This window comes from Nipponia nippon, unplaced genomic scaffold (assembly GCF_047370975.1).
Source record: "Nipponia nippon isolate SJK-2023a ecotype South Korea unplaced genomic scaffold, ASM4737097v1 scaffold_9, whole genome shotgun sequence".
Taxonomy (NCBI): domain Eukaryota; kingdom Metazoa; phylum Chordata; class Aves; order Pelecaniformes; family Threskiornithidae; genus Nipponia; species Nipponia nippon.
Window position 1 is genome coordinate 12,430,724 of NW_028262413.1, and position 18,879 is coordinate 12,449,602.

At 40.4% G+C, this 18,879-nt stretch overlaps 1 protein-coding gene across 11 annotated transcripts in view; it reads left to right on the forward strand.

Annotated features, from left to right (window-relative positions):
* The window catches only part of CHL1 (cell adhesion molecule L1 like), a 142,261-nt gene that overhangs the window by 96,487 nt on the left and 26,895 nt on the right, over window positions 1-18,879 (forward strand). For 10 of the 11 annotated variants that reach the window (XR_015701283.1, XM_087743438.1, XM_087743437.1 and 7 more), the window contains 9 exons: window positions 912-959; window positions 2,907-3,027; window positions 6,101-6,285; window positions 12,311-12,442; window positions 13,066-13,203; window positions 13,883-13,994; window positions 14,695-14,861; window positions 16,393-16,558; window positions 17,729-17,853. Coding sequence is in view for 10 of the 11 variants with exons in the window: in XM_087743438.1 (XP_087599564.1) it covers window positions 912-959; window positions 2,907-3,027; window positions 6,101-6,285; window positions 12,311-12,442; window positions 13,066-13,203; window positions 13,883-13,994; window positions 14,695-14,861; window positions 16,393-16,558; window positions 17,729-17,853 (1,194 nt within the window). In the remaining variant the exon portion in view is untranslated. The remainder of the gene's footprint in view (window positions 1-911; window positions 960-2,906; window positions 3,028-6,100; window positions 6,286-12,310; window positions 12,443-13,065; window positions 13,204-13,882; window positions 13,995-14,694; window positions 14,862-16,392; window positions 16,559-17,728; window positions 17,854-18,879) is intronic. The other variant, XM_087743444.1, reaches the window with a different exon arrangement.

The window sequence follows — 18,879 nt, forward strand, 5'->3', positions numbered from 1 at the left end:
TGCTGAGGCTGCTTGTGCCCTTAATATCAGTCTTCTATTTCACTAATACTTCTGACCTTTCGGGCTTATGCAGCCCAGACAGCCAAGGAGATTTTTCTTCATGAATGAAAGCCTAATATTTAATATATGATGTTGAGAGCTTTCTTGTTGGGATAAAAAGATAAAGGATTAGTAGTGGGTTTGTATATCTTAATACTTGCTTAAACCATATATTGGGATAATAATTGTGAGAAAAATATCAAAATGAAATGTTGCTCTCCGTAGCTTTTCTAATGGGTCCAGTCCCACACACATGCGCACACAGATTACAGAAATATGAGATGGGGTTTGATTGTGGGGCCACTGATAGCCCTTGCAGTGGCCCAGCAAAACAATTCACTGCGTGCACCTTGCCATTGAAGCCATGAGACTGGGTGCAGGCAAAAAAGTGAGGCACATACTTAAAGGTTTTTGTAAACTTAGCTTGAGACTGCCCACTCCTCTCCATGCCAAGTCCCTCTTGAGGGACTATTTAAAAAAAAAAAAACAAAACCAAACAAAACCAAAACAACCAACCAAACATAGAAAAGCACAGGCAATAAGAAAAAAGAGACTGGATGAATTTTATAAAATTTCTTTATAGTGGATACTTAGGGCTTAGTGATTTTTTTATTATACTAGGTAGCTAGGATGAAATGATGATTATATCACCCATTAAGTATTTTTCAGAATAATACATATCTTCAAAGAATTTTCTTTGTATTTTCAGAAATTTGTTGTTCATCTGTTGCTTTACTTTATATTTTTCTGTTTCTTTCTTTTATGGCAGAAATTGGGGGGGGCATGTTTTTGTTTTGGTTGATTTATTGTTTCTTTTGATTCTATATCAATTATGCATGTTTGTGTTTGGTTGTCACTTTTATTTATTTCAGTTAAGCATGCTAATGACTCAAGCTCACCTAACGCTGCGGTTACTAAGGGTGAGTTGAATGCATCTGTTATTTAGCCTTTAAACTGAGAATCTGCCAGCTGAGGTGAAACGTGAGCTGCTGCTCAGGAAAAAGAAAAGGAAAAAATCACAAAAGCCTTTTTATTGTGATGGGATGGATTTAAGTGGTCCATGGAGTACAATTTGCTCATCTTGTGCTTTTTGACAGAAATCTGAAGGGTTTTTTAACAAAGAGGTAGTTTTCTTACTCGAGAAAAGAAAATTCACATTTCATAATGTGATGTAAGTAAGGAGGCTGATGTCCTGGGTTTCTCGTGTTATCAGTTCAGAGCAGGAGCCAGAGCTGGATGCTCCAAATCTCCCTCTGGCATTTAGGCGTTAGCTACCCATGGTTGAAACCACGAATTCATGTCTAAAGGGTCACCCTGGGGCTGCATTACTTCAGGGTGTGCTTAAGGTGTTGATTTACATAGCTTTAGGTACTCTGTGTTAATTGTCCCCATCTACAGCTATACCTCAGGGTAGATGGGAGGTGGTTCTCTTTGGCCGTATATTGCCCTGTCTGATACTCACCACAAGTAAGCACTACAATGAAGCACTTCTCATCCTGGGGATTCACATCTTCCCTTGCTTTGTGTTCCCCTCTTTGTGGAGCAACATCCTGTATATATTCTGCTGAGGTTTATGCAGGCAATGTGGATAAGTCAGAAGGCAGCTAGAGGCTATTCCTGCAATTCTCCACCCAGTTAATTTTGTTTAAAATATATAAAAATGGTAGTCTTGGGTTTTGTATGTAGCTCTTGACTCTGATTTATTTGCTTAAATGGCTTCTGAGAGCCTCTGTGTTTTGAAATGCCCAGTTTGAAACTCCTGAAAGACCTCATTTTGCTGGACAAGCACTGAAGTTTTTGAAAAGGGGGTTCTCCTTGAGTGTTTTGGGATGGATAACTCAAAGCACTGGTTAGTCCTTAAGCCTTGGCTCATGGAGGCTAAGCCTTGTGAGCAGAACAAGCACGGCTTGTGCGGAGTGACAGACAATCAAAAACTGATTTTCCCCTCGGAGAGATGTCTGAACTCCGGTCGCCACTCGGGAAGGGGGACTGCCTGCCTTTGGCAGCGGGAGATGGAGGGCAGATGGAAAACGTGCGAGCGTATTCAGAGGCACCAAGGTGTTTTGCTGCAGCTCTGAGCACTTGTGACACAGATTCATAGAGATACAAAGCAAGGGGAGGCGAAAAAAAAATTAGAAAATGGTTCAGAGAGATACATGTGGTCTTTTACCAAATCATCCGTAACTGACTATTTTTGAAGAACTAGTACCATTTGGGGACTTATTCATTACTGTGCTAATTGTTATTATAGTGATAACTGGATAGCCATTTAACCATATGCATATTTCATCATGAAACCATTGTTTGGCAGGCTGGAACAAATGGTCCGTTGAAATCAAATGCAGGTCAATCTTGTTTTATTATTTTAACAGTCTTCCTTACAAATTGTATCTCCATTACTGTAGATTTAATAACTGTAGCAAGAAGGAAAATTCTGTGGGATATTTAAGTCAGGAATGATGGGTTTTCATCTGAGATTTAAAAGGTGATGGAGAGTCAATGCAGAAGAAAGGTGCTAAGAAAGATGGTGCGCACCAGAAGATCAGCAATTGAGAAGACCAGAAGACTGGCCGAGGTGTATGAGAGAAAGGGCCATTGCTTGGAAAGCAGGACATGAAACCGTAGGAAAAGGGGCTTCACCAACCCTGCTGCCTGTTTTTATTACTGTAGCCATCTTCTGACTGTAAGCAGGAGAAATAGGAGAGTCCTGGATTGATCTCAAACTGTATAAATAAATAAAAAAGAAAATTTACAAATCGATGTCCAAAACCTTCTGACAGAAGTAATGTTTGTGGCATTATTGAAAGATAAGTGAAGGCTCTAAGATTTCCTATCTAACTCTTATTTTATTTTATTTTATTTTTTAGCAAATTTTATTAAGGAAAGAAAACCCAAACTGCTGATCCCTCCTGAATCTGCTGGCAGTAGCTCATCAGTCACTGTCATCAAGGGAGGTGTCCTGCTACTCGAATGTATTGCTGAAGGGCTGTGAGTAATGCACAATACTGCACAAACTTAATCACCTTTTGCAACAGAATTGAGGAAAGAAAAAACTATATTAAAAATTATACAGCTACAAATGAATATACCTACCTGCCCAAACATTTTTAAATTGAACCTCTGTGCAGAATTTTTCTAAAGTATGCATACTCCTTATAAAGCACAGAGTATGCAACATTCACATATTTGTTATTGCTATAGCTTATAAACAAGTAATTAAAATCATATTGTGGTAAGGATTGATTTTTTTTTTTACTGTTATATTAAAAAAAACAACTATTTTTGAACTTTTTTCAGTAGTACTACTTTTGAGATGTTGAGAAACTAAATAACATCAGAATTCAGTTTCTGTGGTTTGGCTCACATGTGTAGTGTTTCTTCTCTAGTTTTGCCAATTCAATTTTGGTTCAATGCTCAAAAATTATTCAGCATTTTTCCTAAGATCTCAGATTTTTAAAAGTTCTTGAGCAACTTGCTACAAGACATCCACTAAGAAAATGCCCCGTTGAGTGAGACTGGTGGCCCACCTATCCCAGCTGCAGTGGGAGATACTGGCTTGGGAGTGCATGTGATCCTGGCCGCTTTCTGTGGTTCATTCCCCAGCATCCAGAATTTCCATACAAAGGATGTTCCTTCCATGATGTTCTCTGCAGATGACAGTATGTCGAGGAACAAAGTCTACAACTATGTAAAAATATAGTGAACCAGAGTCAGTGGTATTGGTTTGATCCTGCTAAAACTGATAGTGATGGGCTAACTTCAAATTTAGTTCCAGTCCTATGTTTTCTGCTTGGGCCCATTCCTATGCATGCCTCTGGTGCTTTGTGCTGCATGGATATTTCAAGCTTGTTACTGCTATCAGCATTTATGTTAGAGCACTACTCAAGCTGTAGTCATGGATCTGGCTGTGCTAAGCATGGCAGAATATCTCAATGAGGAGGTGCTCACTGTAATAATTTAGGGAAGGGTTAAAGTAGATGGTATGTGATGGGAAACCAGGACAATTTTGTTCCTTATTGTAAATAACACAGGGCAAAATAAAGGCAAGTAAGGAAAGGGAATGGCTAAATAAATGTTAAGTGCAGTCCTCACAATGAAGGTGTGAATACCTGTCTCAGACCTTGTTCCTGCTGCAGTAACTCAGACAGACATAAGCTCCACTTTGCTCTCAGTGTAGTTTTCCAGTTTTTACTCTGTGCTTGTAGATGCAATAGTCTGCCCCAGAAGAGTTGCCACCAGACAAACAGGTAAAGTGAAAATCTCCCCAACCACGAAACCCACAATGAAAGCACAGTTGCTTCTGCTTTATTTGTGATAGAGCTTTTTGTTGAATGGAGACTTAAATCATTGTCTTCTCATGCTGTATGGTAGAGCTGCATGTCTATGAATGCAGACTGTGGTTAGTAGATAGATAATTCATATTAAAGGCTGTGCAATTAGATCCCCTCTATAAAATTCCAAAATCAGGGTATTTGTCTGCCTGAACAAACATGTTTAGGGTATTTTGGTTTTCCATGTGGGCTTGAAAGGGCATTGCTCATTTGAGCTGGCAAGATTATGCCTCTGCAGTTGGTTGCCATTTCTGAGAGAAGGTGAATTACTTGTTTCTGTTGGATTCACTCCAAGTATCTGCAGTGAGTTTTAGTTCCCTGTTGCAACACTTCCTTGTCTAATTCACTACCCATCAAGCTAATTTGCAGGTGCACAAACCTCCACAAGTCCACAGCTATGAGTTTATAGCGTTTTCAAGGTACTTAAATAGGCAGATCATCTTGGAAATACAAAAATATGAATTTTCATGTGCAAGAATTAGTATCGTACAAGAAGAGAAAGTCAAAAAAAGGACACTGTTTATTTGGAAAAAAGGTAAAAAACCCATGTTTTTGTTTCACTCAAAATTTTCCAAGAAACGTTTATGTAAATTATTTTTCAAACAAAAAGAGGGTTTTTTTTTTTAAAGTAGTCACTTTTGAAAGAAGACAAAGTACTACTTTGTTTGATCACCAAACAAACATTTTTCACTGAAACCCTTCAAGAATGCAACATTTAGACCAAAATAAAACGATATTTTTATTTGTTAAAATTCCCATTTTCAGCAGAAAAATGATCAGCTTTGCCTATATCTCTGCCAATCTATCCCACCAAATGTCCACAAACCACAGAAGCGGATAAACTGAGCCAGATTTCAAGTAAGATCAGGGGCAGCCAACTGCAAAATAAGGAATTAAGTACATTTCCAATCTGTCATTTTTGAAGACTTATATTCTGAGTAATGACAGTGTCAGGAGGGCATTGCCTCAATGCAACACCACGGCAACACAGTGCCTGACTTTGGTACAGGAGCAGGACAAGGACTCTTGCAGGAAGTAATAGGGTGTTTGCATGGTTGTGCTCACTGCTTGTGGAAAACCATAATTTCTTAGTACCTGGGGCTTTGAGTAGCTTGTGCCCGGGCATTTTGCCACAATAACAGATGGACACAAGAGTAAGCAGATATGACACTGTGTCTGTGCGTTGTGTATGGTGTCGGGGTTGTGAAGCCCAGCTGGGAATGTGCAGACAACAGTCTGTCCTGAATTTCTGTGTCACTGCCATTTGCTTTCTAAAAACGTAAGGAGCATTTTCAGCCATCTCCAATGGCTGGCCACCTTTCTAACCAGGCATGGCACCAAGTGAAGTCACTGTAATGAAGTCTTTACCTCCTTGTCTGTCCTCAAGTGCCCTTTTGGAGTAGGATGAAATGAGGTCCATTCCCTCTCCCACAGGCCATGCCAATACACTTACAAGGAATGCAGCCTCATGCCATGGCCTGGTGTTGGTTGTGAAGAACCTATTCATAGGGGCCCTTCAAATCAAGCAGGGGTATAGATTAGTTGTAGTCTATAGTATAACCCTTTGTACAGCCCGAGTGTTTTAAAAGGGCTCAAAAGTCTCTGAAAACTTCACCTTGTAAACTGTATGCATGAAGTCCAGCAGCTCTGCTAACATAAAGCATTACGACAGCCTAGTATTCAACTCAAAGTCTTTTTCTTTTTTTTTTTTTTTTTTTCTTTACTATTAGCCCAACTCCTCATCTAAGCTGGGTCAAGGTCACTGGAAACTTGCCCAAGGATGAACCAGAAACAGAAAATTTTGGGAAGATACTGAAGATAGACCAAGTGACTGCAGCTGATGAAGGAACATACCAGTGCACGGCAAGCAACCCCATGGGGAGAGCGAAGCATGAGTTCCACGTTCACGTGGAAGGTGCTGAGTACACTTTACTAAGCTTATTGTTTTGAACAGAGAAGGGGTCAAAGGGAAGTGAATAAGGACCTTTGCTAATATCACTCGGTGTAATGCATAAATTCAACCAACTCTATCAATTTATGCTAGCCCAAGACCCGCCTTATAGTTTTGGGAAGCTTGCAGAAAGTAGCACCTTCTTAAAAAAAAAAAAAAAAAAGTAATAGTGCATTTTTTTTCCTGAACCATGAAGGCGCTACAAAGTGGTGAACAGGAGTACCAATATGTGAGCAGATCCAGTACTCTAAAGATGTGAGTTAGTCAAGCAAAGATATTGATGAAATGTCTTGTATTAATCTGAATGTCAGATCAAAAGATCTAATTATTCTACTTGCTCTTAAAGAATGTGAAAATGGCTATACTGGGCCAGATCAGGGTACATTTAGCACAATTTCCTTTCTTGGGCCTCCACCAGAAGTGAATGCCTAGGTAGCATTGTAAAAATGCAGTGAGCAAACATGGTACCACCCGTCTCTTCCCTTCCTTCATGTGCTCCCTTGCTATCATTTTTGTACAGGGACAACCTGAGCTAAGAGTGAGCCCCTGAAAAGTATCATCAAGCAAAGTAAAAAAAATACTTTCTACTAATTTTTAATAGTTTAAAAAAATTCAAATATGACCCTTTTTGTCATCCCACTGAGTATCTGAGGCCCGTTTCCCCCACTAGCCTGTGTGCTTGGAAGGAGGACCAATACTATATTAGCAGCATTCATAAATAGTCTTAGAATTAAACTTGTGCACATCATACACTTGTGCGTAGGGTGGTGCATCCCTGTGCATGAGCATACACACAGGTCTGGTGGCTGAACAGGGTGAGTGCTGGCTGCTTGTGCTGGCCTAGCAAAATGGAGAACCTGGTATATATGTGCATCCGTTTGGTCATCATTTATTTATGTTGCTGCTAGAAGAAGGCAGATCAATGAAGCCCGCCAAAATACCTTCATAACAGGCATCTTGCAGAGTGCAGATAAAGGTGCATGGTGCCTGCTGTCCCTCCGTCCTCCTTTCTCCCTTCTTCTACTCCCCAAACCCTGAAGATGTGAGCTCTTCACATGAGGCAGGTGCAGATGCTCTTTTCCAGGAGCAAAGCAGAGCTCCAATGAGACCTAGCAGAGACAAGCGAGCCCTGCAGAAGTATCACTGCCACTGCAATTCTTTCAGCAATGCTGCCCATAAATAGCTACAAAATGAGAATCCTGAAGCACAGCTGAAAAACTTGCTGAAAACATTTTCTCTTTACTGATGAAAAATGCTCCAGCCTCTGCTCTGCAGAGTAAAAAATAAAAAAGTCACAGGCAGTATTAAACTGTCAGAGTCTGCCAACTGCTTCATTTTAATCTGTGCTTCTTCTCACCCCATGGTCACAAGGAGTCCTTATGGTAGGAAAGACACTTTCAGCTACCTGCGCTGTATTTACTCGTCAGCTGAGGAAAAGGCTTTTCTCCCAGTATGTGATGAATCATCCCCATTCACTTGACACAACCTTGTGTCTTACAGTCTTCTTTCCGTTCCTGGAAGTGTGGCAGAGGGGGATACCAGGGCATGGCAAGTTTTCAGCTGCGATGGAGGGCAAGTGCTGACTCCTAGAAATCATTCCAGATGGTTTGGAGCATCTCTCCTGTAGCTGAATATTTTAACAATCTGGCTGTGATTTTCTCGGCTGTAAAAATTGAATCCTTCAAAGAAATTGCAGGAGCTGCAAAACCTAAAATACCAGAGAAATAACATTAATTAAACAGTTCAGAATATTGACCTCTTTTCCCCCCAGTCTCTAGAGGGAGGAAAGCTTTCTGGCAAATTGTTGTTCCTGCTCATTAACAAACAAGTACTTTTTTTTTTTTTTAAAAAAAAGGAAGGAAATAATCCCACTCTAGCCATTGCAATGTAAAAAATGCTTTTGCAATTGCTATTAAATTCATGATGGCTATTGTCACTAGCAGGAATTCTTTCTGTTAGGAGTCACCTCACATGCAGGGTATCAAGGTAAAATTAAGCCCAAACACCATCATCTTCTAGAATTTGTAACCAGAAAATGTCACTACTATTAATCAGAGGTGGGCATGTTCATCATTCTTGCAGCAACTCCTGTGTGCGCACTCAAGGGCAGATCTTGAGTTGGTGGAAGTGAGCATTAATTTCCGTAGGTTTCAGGGAGGTTATGCTGACGTAGGGCATCCTCGCACCAGACAGGCTCTTCTCAAATGATGCATTCAGGGAGAAGAAAATTAAACATGGAAGAAAAATTATCTCAGTTATTAACCACCAACAATTCTCAATTGAGTGCTGGTGTGTAAATCAGGATTTTGCTGTTGTTTCTGCACTATGTCACATTTTCTGTTCTTCTTTCTGGTATTTGAGGATTTCAAACCAATACCCCAGCCTTCTAAATAACAGTCTTGATTAATGATATTTGCATGCAGCCCACTTACTAATCCTACAGTAGTCTGAGGGCAAAGATTCAGGCAATTATTACCAAGCATATGAAAATATTCAGCTAGCAAATTGCTTGACTGTTCGAGCATTTTAATCTCTCTTTGCGAGGAAAGATGTAGCCTGGAACATTGGAACAGGCACAAAAACCCTATTGTTATTAAAACGAGAGAGAATTATTTAAAAAAAAATTAAAAAAATGAAGCAAGCCCACAAACTGTCTTGATTTCAAATGTTTGTTTATTTGGTTATTGTATATAATCCCTCAAACCCAATGTAAAATGTATGTGTAACCTCAAAATCTTGTCACTATCACAGTGCCTGATCTCATGGTACCTTGATCTTGACTGAGGCTCCTAAACTGTGTTTAATAGAAATAATTATTACAATATAATGATTAATTATAGTAATGATATTATAGCTAAGGGCCTTTGCAGTTAAGTCTCTTAATACTTTCATTACTCAGCTAGAGAAAAATAAAATAGATGAAACTAATGTGAGGCAGAAACATGGCTGGTTGTTTTAATCAGGCTCAAACTGTAGTTCTGTTTCACTGGAAAACTGCTTCAATGGGGATGCAGACCCCAAGGTGGTAACTGCAGCTGAAGCTGCCGATGATGCCCCCAAAGTGGGATGGATTGCCAGCCCTTGGGAAGACGTGAGGAGAATTTGAAATGATCTTGACAAATTGGGAAAACGGTCTGCAATAAAAAGGATGGGCTTCAGTAAGCACAAGTGCAAAGCAATTCTCATCAGGCAGCACTAATTGGCTTCATAAGCACAGGGTGGAAAATGTCTGGTTAGACTAGTCTGGAGGATATACTGGATCACAAGTGGAACATGACTTGGAAATACTAGTCTTGCAGATAAAACAAAAATCATCCTGGAAAGTGTAAAGGAAAGTGTTGTTGTAAGAGAGACTACTGAGAACTGATAAGGCCTCACATAACGTAACCAATTTTACATCATGCACTTCATCAAGGCTGGCGTTAACTCAAGACAGTTCAGCAGAAAGCAGCAAGTCACAGAGCTCAAAAACATGGCATTTGAGAAAAAAATGATAGATATGTTTAATTTAGGAAAGAATGAATTTGGGGAATGCATAACAGCTTTCAGATGAACTGAAGTTTCTTCACAAAGTTCCCTGGGGATAATGTAAGATGCAATAGACTTAAATTGCAGAAAGACAGAAGTTGGTTAGATGTTAAAAATATGTTCTAGTGGTGGGGAAAAGTGTAGTGCTGCTGTAGACAGCATAGGAGGCTGTGGTGAAGGTTTGGATCCATTGGGGGTGTTTTAGGTGTAGATGATCCTGCTCCATTGCAGAAGGATGGACTGGATGCCCATTTTAGATCCCTTCTATTTTTGTACCTGTCATTATATTCCCATAAAGACAGAAATCTTAATCAGGAGCCCCACATTTATAACTCTTACCAAGAAGAATATATTATGCAGTGAAATATTTGCCATACCATATTGCTCACACAGATTAACTACTTGACTATCCAACCACCGGTTTTTCTAGTTGATAAAAAATATGTGTATATTTTGTTATTCTTATATTTTATATACTTGTAAGTGGTATAGCATATCTGCCACAGAGAAAAGAGGTTCTTCAGCCTTTCTGTGAAATTACATTTCATACTTAGCAAAATCTCATTGCCTATGGCTTCGCAGCTGCATCACTTTCTTGGGACAACCACAGCTATTCCCATGCTGAGAAAGGAAAGCAGTGGCATAATATATCTGCAGTTCCAGAGTGTATGCACAGATGAAAATAGGAAGGGATCCATCAGGTGGTTTGTATTCAGTCTGTGCTTGGTGTCTCACCTCCTCCAAAACCAGGAAATATCCTGTCTCAAGTACTGTGTTTGTGGCAGACCTAGAGGGAAAAAAAGAAAAAAAATGCATCAGGACTGTTACAAACCTTTTCACCTCCATGCCTTTGACCTGTCTTTTCCTGATGAAAGCATAATATATATGAGAGAGAGAGAGAGAAGGAAAAAGAACTGCAAAACCAAAATGTTCTGCTGCTTGCAGAGCTTTTTCCTGGAGCCAAATACAAGGAAGCGTAATGAGTATGGTCATGTCACACGCTGCACTATGGGAAGGCAACCAGCACTGCATGAGGAAGTCAGTAGAAGAAATCTGTACTGTGTGAAGGAAATGCGAAGGTGGTACAATTTTAGATAAGCTTCAGCCTCTTGAATTTTACTTCAGTCTCTAGATGTTGCTTAACAATGTCTCTTCATGGGTGCTCTACTGTGGAAATGGTGGACTCTGTGTAGAAGCTCTTGTGTTCAGGAGTGTTTCTTAATATATCTATGTGAATATGAGCAATGATGCTTTGTTTTAGCATAGCACCCTGATAACATCTGGAGATGTATTACCAGGCAACAGCTCGGTTAATCTTCAAAGCGTTTTATGAGCATTAACTAATGAATCCTCATGTTTCCCATACATTAGCTCATCTTTTTCAAATAGGGAAAGGGGCCCAGCACATGCAGAAGAGGTAGTATCAGGTCTGGAATTAAAATTTGGAAGTTTCTTGCTTCTCAGGGAGAGAAAGTGATGAATTCAAGGCTGTGTTTTGGATTGAGGCTGCCCACTGAAGGGTAGACAGGCACAGGGACCTGCATTCAGTCTGTAGAGAACAAAGAATTCATGAGATTAATGCTTCCCCCCTCCCCACCCCGGTTATGTTTTTCCAATGAGATTTGGGTACCTGATGCTCAGGGGCTGCTCTGCAGAAGAGAGGGTTTCCCTAGAGCTACCCCAGTTTAGCTGGCAGTACTGGGAAGGAGTAGAGCACAGGGAATGCAGCAGCACACTGCTGCTCCTCTACCACCACCCTGTGGGCAACCTTTCTGGACTGCTCCTCAGGGAGGAGGTTCTCTCATCTCCAGTGATGAGAGGGTGTTCCATCATTTCTAAATATGTTACGGATCAGCCTCTCATCTGAATACATGGTGGAAAAACAGCATATCGAAAATCACAATGCATTTCCTCAGCACACGTAGATGAGCAGATGGAGGTGCTGCATGCTGTCGTGGAGCTCTGTTGCATCGCTGTGTTCTGCCCTCCAGCCACTCCTGGGCAAGTCGGTGGAAGCCACTTGCTCATGCCTAGTGAGGGGGATTTGAGCTGGATGGATATTTTCATCTTGTTTGAGTTGCTGAAATAGTCTCACTTCATTTCACAGACCACAGTCTCTTGTCTCAGGGTCCTTGTGAAAATCCTGACCCATTCATGTTTACCTCCTTCCCCAACCTCTCATCTCCCATTTGCACTTGGATAAACACTGCCCATTCCCTACACTCTCTCCCTGACACTCACGTTTCACAAAGTCTGAAAGACAGAAATAGATGTGTGCTGATGCTAATTTTACCTTTTGTAACATCAGTTTGCAAGAAATACAATACAGCCACAGTATGGGCTGCTAGGAGCTGGCTGGGAACTGTTGGCAGCGTTTGCCATCTCCTGGAGGACCATAGCAATAGCAGAGTTAGACATGTCTCACTGTGCACCTTATGCTTGCTATGTCCCCTCTTTACAGAGCCTCCTCGGTGGATAAAGGAGCCCGAAGGTGGTGTTTACAGCGTAGGAACAAATCTTGTGCTGCTGTGCGAAGCTATTGGCAACCCAGAGCCAACCATTCAGTGGAAACTTAATGGCATGCCCATCGATAGTAAGTGCAAGGTCCAGCGTCCTCCTTTCGGTGGTGGTTGGGTGGGATGTGCCTGTGTTGTGCCCAGTTAGAGGGAACACACAAATCCTAATGCACTGAGTGATGTCTGGTTTGACATCTATTTAGACATGAGTTAATATTTATTTAATTAATAAAGCTGATGTTTAAATGTGATCTTGAAGAGAGTAGGGGTGAAAGCTGCAGGGCTGTGGGGTAGTGGTACCCGTGAGTTACTGCATCTGCCTCACCCTGTAATGCTCTCATCTTTTGGGGATCTGGGATAGCTGATGTTCATTGAGGTCTTTGTTCTTCTGAATAAGCACAAGTGACTGTGTGGCTGAGGAGCACAGGCCCTGCTCCCTGGTCTAGCAGTATTATTACTACCATTTTAAAAAGTCTGTGTGGGGATTTTACTGGAAATTGGTGCTCTAGAGCACTTTCTTTAGGCCACAGGACTGCTGGCAAAGGCAGTGCTCTGCAACTTGCTCTCCGGCTGTTGAGCAAGGTCCTGGTTTGATCCTGAAGATGTGCTTTGCCTTTGACTTTCAAGCAGTGAGGAGAGACTGTGAACTCCACAGTTGTGGTGTTTTCTCCATCTCCTGATATAGTCTGGGTCTTTCCAGGTAGGACCTTCAGAGGGAGAATCTCTGCCAGAGAGATCAGCCTTACCAACCTTCAGCTTCAGGACAGTGCTGTGTACCAGTGCGAGGCCAGCAACAAGCACGGCACCATCCTTGCTAGCGCCAATGTGAACGTCCTCAGTGAGTATCCTCCCAGGCTTCCCTGTTCATGAGAAGAGATTTAACTGAAGTGTCCCATTCTGCTGATTGAATGCTTCAGAACAGCTTGGGGATTGTAACCATGTCATTGTTCTTTTGTATTGGCCCCAGATTTTAGGAAATATGCTGTCCAAACTAATGCAACAAGCCTTATCGTGGGCAATATGCTTAGAAGGGCTCATAAGCTTTGATATAGTCTTTATTTTAAAAACATGGTTGTGGTTGGGCTCACAACCTTTTGAATTCAAACATGCTAAAACCACTGGGGGCTGAATTGTGACCACAACTCTGTTTTTGAATTAAGTGTATTGTTAACCTTTAATTTCAGTTGTGATGCTCAGCCTGTTCTTTGAAGAAAGAGAGTGATGAGAATTTGTCTAATAAAAGAGGTCTCTAGATGAAGCAGAACCAGGTCTGTTTCCTCTCCTGGAGCACATGGATGTTTCATTTTCTAACATGTCCAGCAGTCAACCACTGTTATCTTTGTCAGTGAAGCTTATGAGAGCTCGGTTGCTCAGTGCAACTGGTGCCAAAAGGCAGTGAAATTCCCATTAAGTGGCTAAGCCTTTGACCTTTGCTGGAAAAGGGGATGATGCAGGAACAGTATTTCTATTTCCAGTTCTGAAATGCAGTGCTGCTCATTTTGCATTCTCTTCTGCAGATATTGCTCCCTTAATACTGACCTCAGATGGTGAAAACTATGCCACAGTTGTGGGTTACAGTGCCTTCCTGCACTGTGAAATTTTTGCGTCGCCTGCAGCAGATATTAGATGGTAAGCCACTGAGAACTGATGTTTCCATGTGAAACAGGTTCATACAGGTGCCCCAAACATTGAAAAAGTGCTAGTTATTATTTCTGTGGAGTTAAAATGAGAAATTTGTAACAAAACTGTATATAAGTATTCTGTGTTTAAATGCACTTGCAAGAACCCTGAAGAACTGGTTTATCAAAAAAAGGTTAATGAAAGTCCTCAATACCTGTGTGAGACAAGTGCTGGGATATTCATTAAACCAAGCCATGCTGTATATAGCCAAATCCTGCTACAGCTTCATCGGCCTTAGGTTAATGTTGGCAACTTTTTAAGTCTGGACACATTATTGAGGGGGAAATGTGATGACTTACAGAGCGTGTTTACCTGGGAATGGTTCCGTACAGTTGGAAATAACAGGATTGTCATAGCACTTGACAGGTGCAATAAAATTGCAGATGACAGCTATAGATTAAAGACTCAGCTAGACTAGTTTAAAGACCTTGCTAGACACTGTCAATGTGTTTTTGATTGGAGGAAGCTTATGTCCCTTTACAATTTGCTGCACATTGGTAAAGTGGCCTGCTAGTCTTGACTTGATTGCTCAGTGGCAGAGCTGAGACCAGCTCCCAAAATTCCTGTGTCCCCTGCAATATCTGCTAACCATGAAATAACAGTTCCTGCAGGCCTAGAAATAACCTGTAACTATTATTATCCTCTTTAGGACTAAGGATGACAGCATAGAGCCACTTTCAACATTACGCTATGAGTTAAATAAGAATGGCACCCTAGAAATCAAAGAAACAAAGAAAGAAGACTCAGGATCATATGCCTGCTGGGCTGCAAACTCTGTTGGAAAAAGAGCAATCACTGCTAATCTGGATATAAGAGGTAATGTCTCACTTATGAATAGAAAGACCTTTGATATCTGCTAAGGTTTTATATTTACAAATTTTCAGTAAATAAGTAATACGTAAATACTCAGTCCAAGATACAGATTTATTCTGTGAGGCTATAAATTCTCTGTATACTAAGACCTGAAATTGTCTCCATTTTTCTGTGTGATTTCTCCATGCTCATACGTGATGTTTACTTTCTTCTTGACGCTTCCAGAAGCTGCATAAGCCACCAAAACCTTACAGTTTACTTCCCAGATCCATTAACTTTAGTATCTTGAAATTATTTTCCCTCCTTCTTGCCATCAGCCCTGTTACACTCAGAGCAGGTTCTTGGCTGACCCTTGGGAGCCCAGAGTGCTCCCTGTGATTGTGGGCTTGGTGGGGTCCTTGCTGAGCCAGACATGGTCCCTGCATCTTCTGCAGCCATGGGCTTCCTCCTTCCCTAAAGCTACTTCCCACCTGTTGATCAGAAGGTGCATCCCAAACTGAATTAATATCTGCAGCAAACACCAAGCACGTTGCAGCAGGATGAGTGAGGGGATGCTGCTGGTTTGAGGGCTTTGCAGTGGGCCTTTGAATGACTATCAATTTGACAAATACTTGTAAAGAGAGAACTGAAATGCATTTACTCATACGTTTCAGACACATGCTCTGTTTTAAGGGATGTATTTGATTGGTTGGGCAGGAGAGGTTTTTCCCTGGGGGGTGATGGTAGTGGACAGGTTCTGCTGAGCACACAGGTTAAATTTAGTGCATTGCATACAAATTTATTTAGGATTTAGGGCTTGCCAATAAAAACAAAACAAAACAAAACAAAACTTCAATATTCAATTAGCAGAGTCCTTAAAAGGACTTTCAGATGCAGGTTTGCTGTGACAAACTTGAGAAAGAAACATTCCTTTTGTGTTCTATTTCCACCCACTCCCTTTGCTTTGTAAATTTTACAGTGATAATAAACATGAAAAAGTACAATAGAATTCTCACAGAGCAACATTTCACTGTAAAAAGAAATTCAGCCAACTGCTTTCTTCTTACTTATTCATCTGTTTTTGCAATCAGATTAGAGTCAATTAAAAGAAAAAACTTGATTGCAATAATTTTTTCTCACTTGACTTTAATAAGCTTATAATTTTTCTTGGATCATTGCCAAAGCCTATTTCAAATGGCAATTGGACATAAAAATCATATTCAAGCTTTTTTTTTATCATCCATTTCATGACAGTCTGCTAACAAGGATTTTCACCTGTGACTTTTTTGGTGGTTTTTGGTTTTTTTGTTTTGTTTTTTTTTCTGGAGCTCTTTGGTTTGGAGTGAACTAAAAAAGAATTTTTCAAAATAGAAAATGAAATCCTGGCAAATATCTATTTCAAAAACAACCACCCTTCACTTGAAATGTTTGTATATATAACAAAAAAGACATGATCGTTGCTCCTAAGGTTGATTTTTAGATATGAAGTGCTTGGTGAAAATTTGATGTAATAGTCTCTCTCTCCTAATCAAAGTGTTTTTCTGTGATCAATCAGATGCTACAAAACTTGTGGTTACTCCAAAGAACCCCAGAGTGTTGAAATTGCATTCAATTTTATTGAAATGTCAGTCTGAGTATGATTCACACTTGAAACACAGTTTTAAATTATCCTGGAGGAAAGATGGAGATGAGCTGCCAGTCAACAGCATGGAAGGTGGCAGGTAAGCAGGGAAGAAACAACAGTTTTCTTGATCTGAGCTGAATAATGCTGTATGGTGCAGGAACCTGAGTTTCAATAAACATGAGACTTAATAGCTTGAAATGCAAATTTATGTCTGCAAGAATTCTTCATGCGATATGTGAATAGATCTACATTTTAATATACATATAAATATAAATGCATCTATATGAGTTTTGAGCCATGGCTGGCAAATGATTTTGTTTTTTATTAACTCTCTCACCATCACAGCAGAATATTGCATAAATATTGGTTCAATGCAAAAATACACCCCTAGCCCCAGTGCAGTCAACTGGGGTTTTGTTTCTCCACTTCAGTGGAACTATTATTTTCCTGGTTTTTATACCTATTTGGCCAAAGCAAGTCCTTGTAATATTAAAATGAATCTAAAACAGATTTCTGGGATTCTGCCTAAAATCATACAGATTAAAAGCAATGAGTTTTTCCTGCGTATGAATTTAGGACTTAAAAGTGCTGGCTGAATTTGCCTTACTCTTGTGTTTCCATTGACCTTAAGGGGATGGAGCTAAGCCTTTATTCCATGTGAAGGGTGCCACACTGGACAATCAGATGTCTTTATTAATTACCACAGAAGAGAGAAAGTTTCCTAAATACTGCAGTGCTGGAGAGGTTGAAGATCCTGCTGAGGCCACGTAGCGTGGGGAGATAGTGCCAAGCAAATGCCATGGCTGCAACAGAGCCCATGTGCCTGGGTTAATGCCAACTTCCCCTGGTGCATTGGACATTACACAAGTGGGTTGGGAATGCTCACTTTTACTCAGCCGTTTCAAAAATTCAGACATAAAGCCCGTGTATTTACCTCATTAACAATGTGCCAAAATCCTATGTTCCAGACATTCAGCCGATGCATATCAATGTGACTCTCTTCAGACCAAGAGAGACATGCCAACTTCCAGCCATGGAGGCTAAATTGCTACAAAATACAAATAATAGTCTACAGCACAGTGTATAATACAACTACAATTACATTTTAAAGTAATAGGCCTAACATGCAATTATGTTATTCAAAATGTCCTGTTAGCAAGTTTTTTTGTGAACAATTTTTCGGAGAACAACGATGTCTGTCTGTCATATTATTATCTAACAGATTTTTCTCTTCCTTATATGTATGTACCTTTTTTTTGCCCCGTAGGATAATTCTGGACAGGGATACACTGTTCATATCAAGTGTGACACTGGAGGATCAAGGAGTTTACACTTGTGTGGCTACCACTTCTCTGGACAGTGTTACAGCTGAGTCACAGTTAATTGTTCTTGGTAAGAGGATATTGTCCTGGTGTGCAAACAGCTCTGCGCAGTACATAATGACATTGCAGCACTTTTGCTTATTTGCTGCTTCTGCCCAATTCAGTTACAGAGCCTCAATAACCCAATTTCACAGAGGTGCAATGTACCTCTCACTCGTTAACCTCAGTTGTGCTATCGTTGTATCTCCAGGAATGGGGATGCTGACACAAACTTTTCATTTATATTTGATCTGTGTTATACCTAAGATGAGGCAGCCTTTTTTCTCAGTTCAGGAGTCACCCACAGTGTCTGTAGGAGCTTGCCCAGGCTGAAAGGTATAATAGCATATTAAGAATGACTCTGCTTCTGCTTTGAAGTCCTTGGTCAGTCCTTCACCCCACTTTACCAGGGATTTTCACATGAATTACTGCTTGGACTATGTTTTGAAGAAGACGTAAGGCCAGTATTTAGATGTCCAACTCCTCTGAAGATCAGTGGAAGTTAAGCACCTAAAAGGATTAATTATTGCTGTGAATCTGAGCGTAAATTATTGTCCAGTGGCAAAGAGCAAGTCCACAGCAGAGAAAAGCCTTGACCCGCAGAGTCTGAAGCTTGACCTTGTGTGAGCATCCTTACAACCTGCCTCCCTTCCTGAAGAACCACTTGAAATTAAGGGGTGAACTTGTGGAGTGATGTGCAGTCCTTTGCACATGTACTGAAGGGCATCAGCAAACAGCTAAAATTCTCTTTTGTGGACAGTTTTTTGGATCTTTTTAATTTCATTAAATTTTGCTTCATTTTACATTTTTATTTATTTCTGGCAGTGATTGCAACAAGGACTGAGACTATCTGACCTTCAAAATGTTTTCACACTTTAAGTGAATGGTATTTTTCAGTAAATAGTAAATTAAGACGATGCTATGCGCATTATTTATGGTACTGTGTTCTTTAGTGCTGTATAATTCAAAATGTTTGTAGACTATTTGTTAGATTACTTATGAAAATTTCATGAAGCACTTTATTCCCTTTTAAAAAGGTGATTTGCAGAAAAGGAAA